The following is a 13,506-nucleotide window of genomic DNA, read 5'->3' on the forward strand; positions in this document are numbered from 1 at the left end:
GAACTAATCCTTTTTATAATTTTATGAAGCAACAAGATTACTTTTTGTGCACAAAGAAAACAAAACTTATGACATTATTTAACCATTTCTTCTCTGCCGGGTCGGTCTTCAACACGCGTTCACGAGTGAGTACTTTCGTATGTCATGGTACTCTTGTGAGTGCACATCGAAGACTGACACAGAAGAGAAGAAATTGCTGAATAAAGTAGCTATTTTTTATTCTCGTAGCTTCATAAAATTACCACCAATTGAACCACCAATGTCATATGGACTATTTTATCGATTTCCTTAATACCTTTCTGGGCCTTGAATGTGGTAGGCGTTTATTCAGGGTCAGAAAAGTCTCGGATTTCATCAAAAATATTTTTTTTACAAGTTTGAAACGACATAAATGGTGAGTAATTAATGACAGAATTGTCATTTTTGGGTGAACTATCCCTTTAATACAACCAATTTACGTACACATATTTATTGTATCACAGGCTGTAGCTGATGAATATAATCGACTCAAGGATCTGAAGCGGGTAAGAAAAAAAAAATCTTGATATTGTTTGAGTTTTATTCATCAGTGTTAGCCCTAAAAGTCTAAATCAGTCACTATGGTCATTTCATATTTTTGTCTGTCAATGCCTATTTCCTTTCTCCAGTCTCCAGAATACCAGGCTAAGAAGATCCGGTGTAAAAAACTGAGACAGGAGTTAAGTCATATCAAGCAACTGGTGAAAAATTATGACAGAAGCTTTGCAAGGAGAGAGAAGACTAATATTGCTGATCCTCAGGATTTCTTCGTCTAAAACTGTACACGTGTGTGTCACTGTTTGTCTAAACTTTTACAAGTTGTGTCTGTAAAGTTGAAAGAGTTGTTGTAAATATTATTGATTTTCCTATAAAATTGTAGACATTGTAAACATTTTCTTTGTAATTTGACAGGCAACCAGCAAAAAAGCTCTCACAAGTACACAATTCATTGTATGATACTTTTGTTTAATCAAGCTGTCATACACAAGTATTTAAAAAGACAAAGATATTAAAATGAAAACTGTACATGTCGCCGTTTTGATGTGTTTACGTATATTAGACAGCCTGATCCGTTTCGAGGCCTAAATATGAGGTAATATTAGTCATTCACGTGTATGATAAGGCTAGAAAACATACATCTCACAACAAGAGCCAAATACAACATGCTGTCACCTGTGAAACGCCACACCAGAGCACTGCTCCACGAAAGACAAAACAGGCAGTGCCAGTTTCTTAGCAAAAATGGCCAAACATAACAGACAGATAGATCCAATCACTCCTCTTTAGTGTAAAGTGAGCAGCTCAAGTGTGCTGAGAAATTTAAAAACTTTGACCCAGCCGTGAATGACTGAAAGTCGTCGAGTCTGAATAGACTGTAGAGGTATTTCTTTTGGTCGACATACATAATGTGACTTTACTACCAGTTTAGCATTAACTGGTAAGTATGAAAAAAAAGCAATAAAAGCAGAATCGAAACCAGTAGACGAACACAACTTGCATGAAGAAAGTTCACTGGTTTTTCATCTAAGGGAGAAAAAAAGAAAAGAAAAAGCATGACTACTTCATTTGTCATTCATTGTTCTTGAAGAGACAAGTCTGTACCTTAACTCAAAGTACAAACACACTCCGCAATTAATTTGTCAAATGGTTATTTCACAAAACATGATCCACTACTTTTGCAAATTTAAATTTCTCCTCATAGAAATGCATTAGCATTAAAAAAAAAGAAAAGTAGTTATCACTGGCAAAAACAAATGCCTAAGTCCTAATTCTGACTGTTTCGGTTTGGTTTGTTTGGGTTTTTGGATGTCATCATGTCTACTTCCTCCTCCTTCAGGCTTTGTGGTACACAAGGACAGGGCAGAGCAGAAATATGAGGGGGATTTGATTTCCTGCTTCCTCCAGGGACAGTCCAAAGTGACTTTCATGTTCACGCCCAACTGACAGAGCTTGTTGTTTAGGGTTTTAACCAATTTCCATTTAACTTGCTATGAAACTGTACCTTAAATCTTACCTTTGGCTAGTAAACAACCAATATTCTCAAGTCCTTTTTTAAAAAACACGCTTGGGGCCTCGTGAAACAATTCACAGAGCATAGATCAAGCCTTCTGCCATGTGCTACTGAATTCACCATGACCCTGTATGCATTAGGTGAATATCAGATGTGAATGTGTGGTTGAGCAAAACAAAATCACACTGAGATCCTCACTAGTTTGCAGTTCAGACTGGTTTCGTGGTCACATCTGATGATGGTTATTGTCCGGGGGCATACGGCCAACTGATGGAGCTGCCAGACAGCTGCATGTCACGGATGAGCGTCTCGATGGGCGTTTTGCCCACGAGGCGCATGAAGAAGAGCTGAGAGATGAGGCTGGCAGGCACGGCCCTCAAAGCGGGCAGTCGCAACAGAAGCCGTCCAAAGCGCTGGGGCTGAGCGGGGTACTGCATGCGCTCGTATTCGGTCAGGGCCACCTGAGCTTTTTCCTGCAGGCTTTCCACGTGAGCCGGGTCTGTCAACCCACATGCATCTATACACAAAACAACACCAGATGTTCATTACAGGTATGAAACTAGACTCCCTGTAAGTCAACATAGTAGGCCTCAAAAATAAGGATTGACTGCTGGCATGAGTCAAGTTGCAGTCAAGAAGTAACAGACCCAAAGTCATTCATTTCCAATGGAAAGTAGATACATGGAGTTATATGGAATTTTCAGATCTAATTTGAATTTCAGGTACGTTGAAAGATTAAAATCTAAATCAAAACTAGGATTGTGAGATGAGAACTGACCATTTTTGGACTAAACCATTAATCTTTAAATACTATTTCTATAAAATAAGTGGTAATTAATACTTATGATAACAGTTTTTGATGGTCCTCCTCTCCAACATTTTCCTAACTATAGGGAACTTCGCAACTACGCCAACTAGCAGTCATCAACACTAGGGGTGTGCGATAGTGGCAAATTATACTTTGATATTTTCTAGGATTTCATCGAGAACCTTAATTGGACAATATTTTGCAGAGTGTGTTATTGTGCTGTTATCTTAAAGGATTAGTTCACTTCCTAACTACCAGAACAAACATTTACGGATAATGTACTCACCCCCTTGTCATCCAAGATGTTCATGTCTTTCTTTCTTCATTTATGAAGAAATTATTTTTTTGAGGAAAATATTTCAGGATTTCTCTCAATATAATGGACTTCTATGGTGCCCCCGAGTTTGAACTTCCAAAATGCAGTTTAAACGCAGCTTCAAAGGCCTCTAAATGATCCCAGCCAAGGAAGAATGGTCTTATCTAGTTAAACAATTGGTTATTTTTAAACAAATTGACAATTTATATACTTTTTAACCTCAGTTAGGATATGTCGAAAAACTCCCATCCCATAAAATTGCAGAGACGAGACAAGAAAAGAATTTGAGGTTAAAAAGTATATAAATCAGTTAATCGATCGTTTCACTAGATAAAACCCTTCTTCCTTGTCGAGAGCCCTTTTGAAGCTGCGTTTAAACTGCATTTTGCAAGTTCAAACTTGGGGAAACATACATATCTATTATATGGAGAGAAATCCTGAAATGTTTTCCTCAGAAAATACAATTTCCTTACGACTGAAGAAAGAAAGACATGAACATCTTGGATGACAAGGGGGTGACTACATTATCTGTACATTATTGTTCTGAAAGTGAACTAATTCTTTAAGGACTACCGTGAACAGCTGACTCCTTTAGATGTATTTGCACACTGTTTAATGCCCTCAAAGGAACAGTGAAAGCTTTAACCTGCAGTTACAAATATATAATGTTTTAATATTTTAAACATTTGAAATTATTTAAAAATGAAAATGAGAAATTAAAACCAAATCATTTAAACATTTGATTAATTTAGAAACTAAACAGTCATATTGCTCAAAGAAGCAAAACAGTGCTGTGGCTGTGTTTGGAATGATTTTTGTTGGGGAAATAGAACAAAAACAGGAAATATGGTGTCTAAAAAGTAAGTCTCTTAATATTAATTTCCTGCTTTTTAAACTGTTGTGTAAAATCAATAGCACATTTGTAATCATAGAAATCAAACAACAGATGGCACTGCATGCTTTTAGAAACAGCATCATTCGCCGAGGTGCGATTACATGACTCAGCTGTAATTCTCACCCCCATGTGATCCAAGAAGTTTATGTCTTACTGTCTTCAACTGCAAAGAAATTTTGAGGAAAACATTCCAGGATTTTTTCACTTCAATGGTGGCCGACAGGTTGAAGTCCAAATGGCAGATACAAAGCAGCTTTAAAGGGCTCTCAACGATCAATTATTTAGAAAAAAAAAAGTTCTAATAATAATTATAATTTCTATACTTTTTGACCACAAATGCTCATCTTACACTAGCTCTGTGATGTGCATACGTGACTTCACGTGCGGTTCTGGAAAGGTCACATGTGGTTAGTTGTTCGTCTGTGTGCTCCAGTTCAAAAAAGTAATGTAGCGTGAAAATTTTTTGCTAATTTTCTCCTCCAACTTCAAAATCATCCTACATTGTTGTTTTACCTTTTTTTTTTTGATAAAGACTGTTTGATTTCCTTTGCATGTTTGCTTTGTAAACACTGGGTTGGTACTTCCACCTATGTCACGTCTGACCTTCTCAACGTGATTACATATTGCACAAGAATTGGGCTGATGCAAGCCGAGCAATTATGGTTAAAAAGTATATCAATTTTTATTTTATTTTTTTGGGAAAATGACCAATTGTTTCGAAAGATAAGACTTTTATTCCTTGGATGGGATATTGGAGAGCCCTTTGATGCTACATTGAAACTGACTGCAATTTTGACCTTTAACCTGTTGACCCCTATTGAAGGGAATCAACGGGTTGAGAAAAATTGTGAATGTTTTGCTCAAAATTCTTAATTTCTTTTTGACTGAAGAAAGAAAGACATGAACATCCTGGATGACATGAGGAAAGCAAATTGCTTTAAATTGCGTGAAAAAATCCTGGGTTGCGGGTTGCAGTTATTTGGGCTTATTTAAAAAAAACTGGTTGCATGTTTGGAAAATCTGACAAGCAATTTTGTTGCTTTACATTTATGTTTGCCACATATAAGTAGATAGTATGTGCCCTCCTGCTTTTTTGCAGTTTGCTGGTTTTTGCAAAATAACTTCTTGCTTTTCAATAAAAGAGTGGTTTTGGTATTTGTTGCAGGCTCATTTACTGATAATAAATATTATTGGGCTTGTTGTTTTGCATGTTTGCTTTGTGCACTTGTGGTTAAAAAGTATATGCATTTGTATTTTTTAGATTTTTTTTTTTTTTTTTTTTAGAAAATGACCAATTGTTTTGCTACATAAGACCCTTAGATAAGACTGTATTCCCTAGAGACCTTTGAGGCTGCATTAAAACTGACTGCAATTTGGACCCGTTGATCCCCACGGAAGTCCACTACATAGAGAAAAATCCTGGAATGGTTTGCACAAAAACCTTAATTTTTGACTGAAGAAAGAAAGATATAAACATCTTGTATACTATGGGGTGAGTAAATTGCTTCAAGTTTCATGAAAAAATCCTGGGTTGCGGGTTGCAGTTATTTGGGATCATTGAAGAAAATAGGTTTGCTTGTTAGGAAAATCTGACAAGCAACTTTGTTTCCTTACATATATGTCCGCCATATATGACTAGATAGTGTATGCCCTACTGCTTTGTTGCAGTTTGCTGATTTTTGCAAAATAACTCTGTTTCAGTTTATATGTTGCAGGCTCATTTATTGTTAATAAATAATCAATGATAAACAATATTGGGTTTATTTTGGAAGCTGCAGTTGATTATTTGTCTTATGAGAATTGGCACCAGTGAGAACAATACTCATTTTAGATCTGATTATGTTTGGTTAAATGCATTTTAATCTGAGTAATGTGTCTGGCGCACCTGGAGAGAAGAGCGCTATGGCCTTCAGACAGCTGTACTCTGCTGAATCCACTTGCAGGCGGGTCAGCTTCTCCACTTGGTCCTGGAAGACACGCACCTGGTCCATGAAGGACACCACCCTCTCAGCAGACATGGGAGAGGAATGAAAGCCTGCGGCGGCGAGCAGCGGAGCCATGTGCAGGGGCAGGGCAGATTGGGCTGCATTAAGAATAAACAGTTCGCTCCAGCTGAGCCGCAGCAAGGCCACCTGCTCAGATACAGGCAGCTCAGGGAAGTAAGGAATGTTTCGGGCCCATTCGATGATGCTAAACAGGAGTCTGGCGGCTAGCTCGCAGATGCTGTCGATGCCCATGGATCCACCGCCCCCCTGCATCTGCTGGTTGTACTGATGGCTGTAGCGGCTGTTGGGGTAAGGCTCTGCCCGCAGGAGCTGGGAGATGAGCTCCGATACCGGCTGCCCGTTGTAGAACTCGCTCACGCCGCTGCCGGCATTGCCGCCCACTGGAGTTGTGGATGGGCTGAGGCTTGAATGCGAAGGTGGGATGCGTCCGCGCTGAACTGCTAAAGGGGGAAAGGAAAGAGAAGGGGAGAGTCGTGATTGAGTTGAAATGCTTGATCGATGACAAAGTTTCAAAGCTCCTTTTTTTTGCTATCATGCAACATCTGGTAGAGTCAGAGGACTGCCCTAAGGGATTAGAAACATCTAACTCCTGATTACACAAGCACTCAAAAAAAAGAAAAGAGGAACCTGCAAACACCATTCTAGTCAAACGTTCAGAGACTTTATAAATCAGGAAAGAACATGTTTAATAACAAGCTAAACATTATAATCATCACTCCGTTTTAAAAGCAAATCTGTGAAGGACCTGAAATATATAGGTCATCACACCCTAATGTAAGTTTCATCATGTGCACTGGCAATTGCGGTAAACAAACACCATCTGGGTCAGCTTAAAATAAAATACAGCTCTTAGACTCTCGTCACTCTATCAAATATAAAACAGCAATCCCTACAGCATTCAGCTTTAGCATCTCTGCATTTGTCAGACTGCTTCAAACCGGTCATTAAAATAACATGTTCTTAAAGTTATGTTTGTGAATTGAACTACACTGATTGTGTTGTATGCTTGTTTTTGCATGCAGCTAGTGAAAACGCAGTAAAAAAAAAAAAAAAAAAATTATATTCAATGTAATATTTTTGTTGTACCGAGTCACAATCACTTCAGAATGCAAACCCACAATTTTTTTTAAATATTATTTATTTATTTCCCATGACGCTATAGATTTAGTAGCATATAAACACTAAAATAAATTATTACTTTTATATGGCAGCAAACTTGCCATCTACAAAAGATTTCAGTTTCAAATATTTTTCCCCAAAAAATCTGATCAAGGTTTTCACAAAATAATAGGCAGCACAACTGTCTTCTCAATGATCATGTGACTCTGAAGACTGGAGTAATGACTGCTGAAAATTCAGTTTTTCCATCACAGAATAAATGACAGTTTAAAACATATTTAAATCGATTTTTTTTAACTGCAAAAATATTTAATAATATTACGGGTTCGACTGGATTTTTTGCATAGCATAACGACACCTCTTAAAAACTTTTTTTTTTAAATCTTACTGACTACCGATTATACTTGTAAATGCAGTCTTAAGGTCTGTTTACACCAAGGACGGTAACTATAAAGATAAAGTTCTAAAAACCATTCTCAATTTTAAAGAATAGCAGAGTCCATACCTTGATAGAGGCACAGAGAAATCATATTGTTAAAAATCACTTTCAAAAATATTTTTTTTCCAGCTGAATGATAAAATAATAAAAACACTGAAAGCCAATCAGAATCAATCCAAGCTTAAGAATTTAAAGCGGCAGACAAATACTCATTTGAAGTATCAAAAATACAGTAACGGGAGTTTTTTTTTTTTTGGCCAAGTCATTAAAATAACCTGTTTCTAAGAGTTATGTTTGTAAATTGGACTACACTGATTACATTGCTTGTTTTTGCACAGAGTAAAACAAACAACTAAAAATGTTTTTGGGAGTGTCGTTTTGTGGTACCCAGTCACAATCACTTCAGACTACAAACTCACAATTTGTATAAAATATTATTTCTTTCCCATGATGCTGTAAAGTCAGTAACATAAAAACAACGCGATTAAAAAGCAGTAAACTTTACTGCTATTTATTGACATTAAAAAGACATTTACAATGCTATAAAGAGGCATAGAGAAACAATATAGTTGGAATGACTTTTCAGAACTATTTTTTCCAGCTGATGAATGATAAAATCATTGAAAGCCAATCAGAATCAATCCAAACTTGAGAATTTGAAATGGCAGACAAGTGTGCGCTTCGAATAAAAAGACAATATCATCCGCTGGTGTGGATGCTAATATAGTTATCTTTATAGTTATCATTCTTGGTGTAAACGGCCTTTATGTTTGTGAAATGGACTACAATGATTGTGCTGTATGCTTGTTTTTGCATGCGGTCAGTAAAAAAAAAATGCAGTAAATTGTCTGTGTAATTTTGTGTACCCAGTCACAAAATATAATTTCTTTCCCATGACACTGTAGATTCAGTAGCATTAAAACAAGTTTTAAAGAAATTAATACTCTTATTTAACAATAAAGATTAAAGTAATTTACAATGCTTCAAAAGATTTCAGTTTCAAAATAAATGTTATTTTGAACTTAGTTCATCAACAAAACATGAAAAATGGATCACTGTTTCTTCCAAAATAGTCAGCTATTTGTTTTCAACATTTCTAATAGTAAGAAATATTTTTTTAAGCAAATCATTAGAATGATTTCTGAATGATCATGTGACACTGAAGACTGAAATAATGGCTGCTGAAAATTCAGCAGAAATGACATTTTAAAATGTATTGAAATAGAAAATATTTTTAACTGCATCAATATTTCACAACAATACTGTATTTTTGGTCAAAATAAATGTAATTATGATCAGCATAATTAACTCCTTTCAGAAACTTTTGAATGGTAGTTAGTGTGTACTTGGAAAAAGTGTCCTAAATCTGTCCACGAGAGACAGAGCCCCTTTGCTTACCATATATGAGCCTGGACCACAAAACCATTCATAAGTCAGTTTTTTTGGAATTGAGATTTATTACCTCATCTGAACACTGAATAAATAAGGTTTCCATTGATGTATGGTTTGTTAGGATAGGCCAACATTTGGCCGAGGGAGCAAAAATCAAAATACTGAAAAAAATCGCCTTTAAAGTTGTCTAAATGAAGCTCTTAGCAATGTATATTACTAAACAAAAATTAAGTTTTGATAGATATACAGTAGGAAATTTACAAAATATCATGATCTTTACTTAATATCCTAATTATTTTTGGCATTAAAGAAAAAAACGATCATTTTGACGCATACAATGTATTTTTGGCTATTGCTATAAATATACTCGTGCTACTTAAGACTGGTTTTGTGGTCCAGGGTCACACGCATTTATAACATGTAGACAAGTTAGTGGATCAGTTGACTGAGTGTGTGGATTAAACAATAACAGAAAGCCACTGCAACTGATTTTATGACAAGCGGGATAGACATTTACCTTCTTTGCGCATTCCCACTCTGAAACACTTCTTTAAACGGCAGTACTGACACTGGTTGCGGTGATGTTGGTCAATCTGGCAGTCTCGGTTTGATCTGAAAAGCACCAAAATGGCTTAATGGTGAGACTAAAATTAACAAAAACTTAAAGAGTGTCGTTCTCTCCATTACCTGCAGGTATAGTTAAGGTTTCGTCGGACACTACGTTTGAAGAAGCTCTTGCAGCCCTCACAGGTAAACACTCCGTAGTGTTTCCCACTGGACTTGTCGCCGCAGACCACACAGTCCACCACACAACCTTTATCATCATCCCCGGCCTCCATGTCGCTGCCGCCTCCTTGCGGTGACCCGTCTTCCTCATCTCCCCTCAGGTACCCCTTGTCACTAAGTCCATTAGTCTCCCCATTGGGATCTCCCCACCCCCCTCTCACCATGGCCATCGCTTAGTTCTCAGCACAACCGAGGAAGAAAAACACTCCCAAACGTGCTGCTGGCACACACGGTTTCAGCTGACCCCCTTTTTTGACAGCTGTGTGTTCTAAAATGAGAAGATATGACGGCCTCTATATCTGGTAATTGTCCACAGCTTCGTCTCACGCATTTAGGCTCAGACACGAGTCCTGAGTCACTCGTCTGAGTCAGTCAACTTTGGTCTTCGGGAAGTGGGCTGTGCATGTTGTTTTGCCTCCTTGATTGAGCATATTCACTTTTACTCCTGCTTCTTTAGTCACACCTTGAATAACGTGTCATTTAGATGTCAGTTTCCAATCCAGGACCTGTGAAAGAAAAAAGAAAAAAAGAATTTACTTAACTGTTATTATCAAGCAATAGACACAGTTCAGGGTTTCTGCACACTTTCTGACCACAGGATGTCTTTTTTTATTCCTGAATTATCTGAATGTAAATAGTATTAAAAAACTTATTTCTAGCCTAATAAGTGCTTAGTTATAAGCATAACTTATAAAACGGTTAGTTCCATTCCTCAATTCTGATTGGTCAGCAGCTGTGTCGTATTCATGATACGGCACTGCTATGACCGCTTCACTCAACGGTTTTGTGTATCATTGAACCTCCTTAGCAACCACCCTTAGCAACGTAAACAAAGCTTTAGCAGTTAGGGACTACTTTTTACAGCGGAAGGCAGTTAATGATTTTACTTTATGAAAACATACAACCTAATATATATATAAATTAATATATTTTTTGATATTAATATTTTTATTGTGTGGTAACCGTTTTATAAAAGCAATAAGGTACTTGAGGCCGTGCTGTATCGTGAATAAATCACGGCTGAAGGGGTTGCAGGCTAACAACGCCCTTCAGCCGTGATTTATTCACGATACAGCACGGCCTCTCGTACCTTATTGCTTAATAATAACATACACTGCCGTTCAAAAGTTTGGGATAAGTAAGATTTTCAGTGTTTTTTAAAGAAGCCTTTTATCCTCATAAAAATGCAGTTATTTGATTAAAAAAACAGGGAAAAAAAGTAATATTATGAAATATTATTGCAATTTAAAATATAACAGTGTTTTTTTTTAATATACTTTAAAATATTATTTATCCCTGTGATGCAAAGCTGCATTTCCTTCAGAAATCATTCTAATATGCTGATTTATTATCAGTGTTGAAAACAGTTGTGCTGCTTAATATTTTTTTGGAACCTGTGACACTTTTTTCAGGATTCCCTGACGAATAAAAAGAAAAGAACAGCATTTATTATTCAAAATAATATAAAAGTCTTTGCTATCACTTTTTATCATTTTACCACTACCTGAATAAAAGTATTAATTTATTTCCAAAAAAAAAAAGGATAGAAAATGCATTGACCCCAAACTTTTAGAAGTGACTTCTTTCTCAAATAAATTCTTTTTAACTTTTTATTCATCAAAGAATCCTGAAAAATGTTTCACAGGTTCCAAAAAAATTTGACCCTGGACCACAAAACCAGTCATAGGGGTACATTTTTTGATTTTATGATTTATACATAATCTGAAAGTTGTATAAATTAGCTTTCCAATGATGTATGGTATGTAAGGATAGGACAATATGTGGCAGAGAGACTGAAATCCTGGAATCTGAGGGTGCAAAAAAAATCTTCATGGAACATGATATTTACTTAATATCCTAATGATTTTAAATAATAAAAAAAATCTATAATTTTGCCATATTGTTGGCTATTTCTACAAATATACTGCCCTACAAAGCAAAAAGGCAGTAACCACGCCGAGTGCAGAACTGAGAAAAATGACTTTAAAGTTATCCTGTCATCCAATGTTAAAACCGTCCCGTGAGGATGCCGCAAAATCACACACATTTGAGATATTTTTTCACATAACAAAGGATGCCTTGAATGTCATGAAAAGGACAATAACTCATTTTTGACCAAAAATGCAGTTACTGCCTTTTTGCTTTGAAGGGCAGTATACCTGTGCTACTTAAAACTGTTTTTGTGGTCCAGGGTCACAAATATTAAGCAGCACAACTGTTTCCAGCACTGATAATAAATCAGCATATTAGAATCATTTCTGAAGGATCATGTGCCACTGAAGACTGGACTAATCAATAATTGAATGTATATCAAAATAGAAAAGCGTTATTTTACATTGTAATAATATTCCACAATATTATTTTTTTTCTGTATTTTTGATCAAATAAACAGCCTTGATGAGCATAAGAAACTTCTTTAAAAAATATTAAAAATCGTATCATCCCAAACTGTGTGTCACCTTTAGAAATTTCCATGACTTTTCCTGGCATTGATAATCCTTTATTTACTAAGTTAGCAGAAATCCTGGCTGTTTAACAAGTTTTTCTCTACATACTGTGGCCTTTACAATATGTATACATAATATATTAAGTAATTTTTAGATAATTTCATTGCAGCCTAGGAGTCAGAGCTTACCAAAAATTACTGAAATGTCTAACCTTTCAAAATTCCTTGCCAAGATCCAGTAATGAAGAACGAAACAAAAACACAAACAAGGATATTTCAATACATAAACGTCTTAAAGCATACCATAACAAGTAATAATCACATACTAATCAAAACATCTCAGTATAAAAAGCAGCGTCTTCCTACAGTATACTGATTGTTCAAGGAAGTGCTGTGTTTGTTGTGAAATGAGGACAGACTTTTGGAGTCCCTCTAACAGTTACTGTGGCGCTGAATGAAAACTGGTCAATCAAAACCGAAACGGGTGAAACCGTAACGTAAGCCCGTGTCAATGGATTCGCCGTGATCCGGAGCTAAATGTCCCCTTTCTTGTTTTTTTATGAGAGCCAGTAACAGACATGCGGCCTAACCTCCAGCGATCTTCGAGCAGGGGGAGGGGTGGAGCCATAGCTTTAGCGAAATACCTCACTCCTGACTTCGGCGAAAACTGTATATATTTTAGCCTACCTTTGACGCCCCGAATGATAAGCTAGCGTACCGATAACGGGGGCGAACCCCCGGGAATGTTTCAATATTCCTACCTGCTTTTGGAAGTGCAAAAGTCGCGCTGGCTTGAAGAGGACAAGAGATAGCGCGAGCCAGTGTCCAGTAGAGTGCGCGCGCCGCGTGCCTGTGAGGGCGAGTGTGTGTGTGTGTGTGTGTGTGTGTGTGTGTGAGGGGGGTGCGGAGGGATTTGACACAGCTATTCAAGCCCACGGTTGCCATGGTATCTCCAGCCTTATATGGGCAAAGAAGTCAAAGAGCAGCTCTGCTGGGCACACAAAAAAGAATGTGGTGTTTTGCTCCTGAGAGATCAGTGACCTCAGGCGTGCTTCAAAGGACTGCAAATATGCCTACAGGACGCCGAAGCAGTAAATACCTTAAGAGAACGTTTAGTCGGGTGCCATGCACAGGCTAGATGTATAATGCTCTATAATATTAATAATAGCTTGATGATTTAAAATCGGACAAAGCGTTTATGAAAGAAGAATTTAAACTAGCCAATGTTATGTTTAATGTCAGTCATACTATTAGTGACTAGCACAAGTAA

The 13,506-nt window shown here is 36.8% G+C and overlaps 2 protein-coding genes across 3 annotated transcripts in view; one reads left to right on the forward strand and one right to left on the reverse strand.

Moving 5' to 3' along the window:
* LOC141343516 (uncharacterized) overlaps positions 1-1,044 on the forward strand; it is a 29,195-nt gene extending 28,151 nt beyond the window's left edge. Inside the window, exons 13-14 of the mRNA XM_073848080.1 lie at positions 483-524; positions 648-1,044. Of these exons, the coding sequence (XP_073704181.1) occupies positions 483-524; positions 648-794 (189 nt within the window). The 3' untranslated portion in view covers positions 795-1,044. The remainder of the gene's footprint in view (positions 1-482; positions 525-647) is intronic.
* nr2f6a (nuclear receptor subfamily 2, group F, member 6a) lies at positions 964-13,094 on the reverse strand. Of its 2 annotated transcripts, none has more exons than XM_073848079.1 (5): positions 12,998-13,094; positions 9,692-10,296; positions 9,522-9,616; positions 5,934-6,491; positions 964-2,546 (listed from the first exon to the last, which is right to left on the reverse strand). In XM_073848079.1, exons 2-5 carry the CDS (start codon positions 9,958-9,960, stop codon positions 2,272-2,274), a joined length of 1,197 nt encoding a protein of 398 aa, XP_073704180.1. In that variant the 5' UTR covers positions 9,961-10,296; positions 12,998-13,094; the 3' UTR covers positions 964-2,271. The 2 variants fall into 2 exon arrangements, with proteins under 2 accessions (XP_073704180.1, XP_073704178.1); XM_073848077.1 differs by having other exon boundaries at positions 5,934-6,494.
* Between the last annotated feature and the right edge of the window lie 412 nt (positions 13,095-13,506).

The sequence above is a fragment of the Garra rufa genome, chromosome 10, assembly GCF_049309525.1.
Source record: "Garra rufa chromosome 10, GarRuf1.0, whole genome shotgun sequence".
Taxonomy (NCBI): Eukaryota; Metazoa; Chordata; class Actinopteri; order Cypriniformes; family Cyprinidae; genus Garra; species Garra rufa.

Excerpts from the sequence above, each read along its gene's own strand:
- nr2f6a (XM_073848077.1), bottom strand. The coding sequence starts at position 9,960 with ATGGCCATGGTGAGAGGGGGGTGGGGAGATCCCAATGGGGAGACTAAT. Across the intron at positions 9,617-9,691 it reads AACCTTAACTATACCTGCAG|ATCAAACCGAGACTGCCAGA; the intron begins GTAATGGAGAGA and ends GGTGCTTTTCAG. Across the intron at positions 6,495-9,521 it reads AGTGGGAATGCGCAAAGAAG|CAGTTCAGCGCGGACGCATC; the intron begins GTAAATGTCTAT and ends TTCCCCCTTTAG.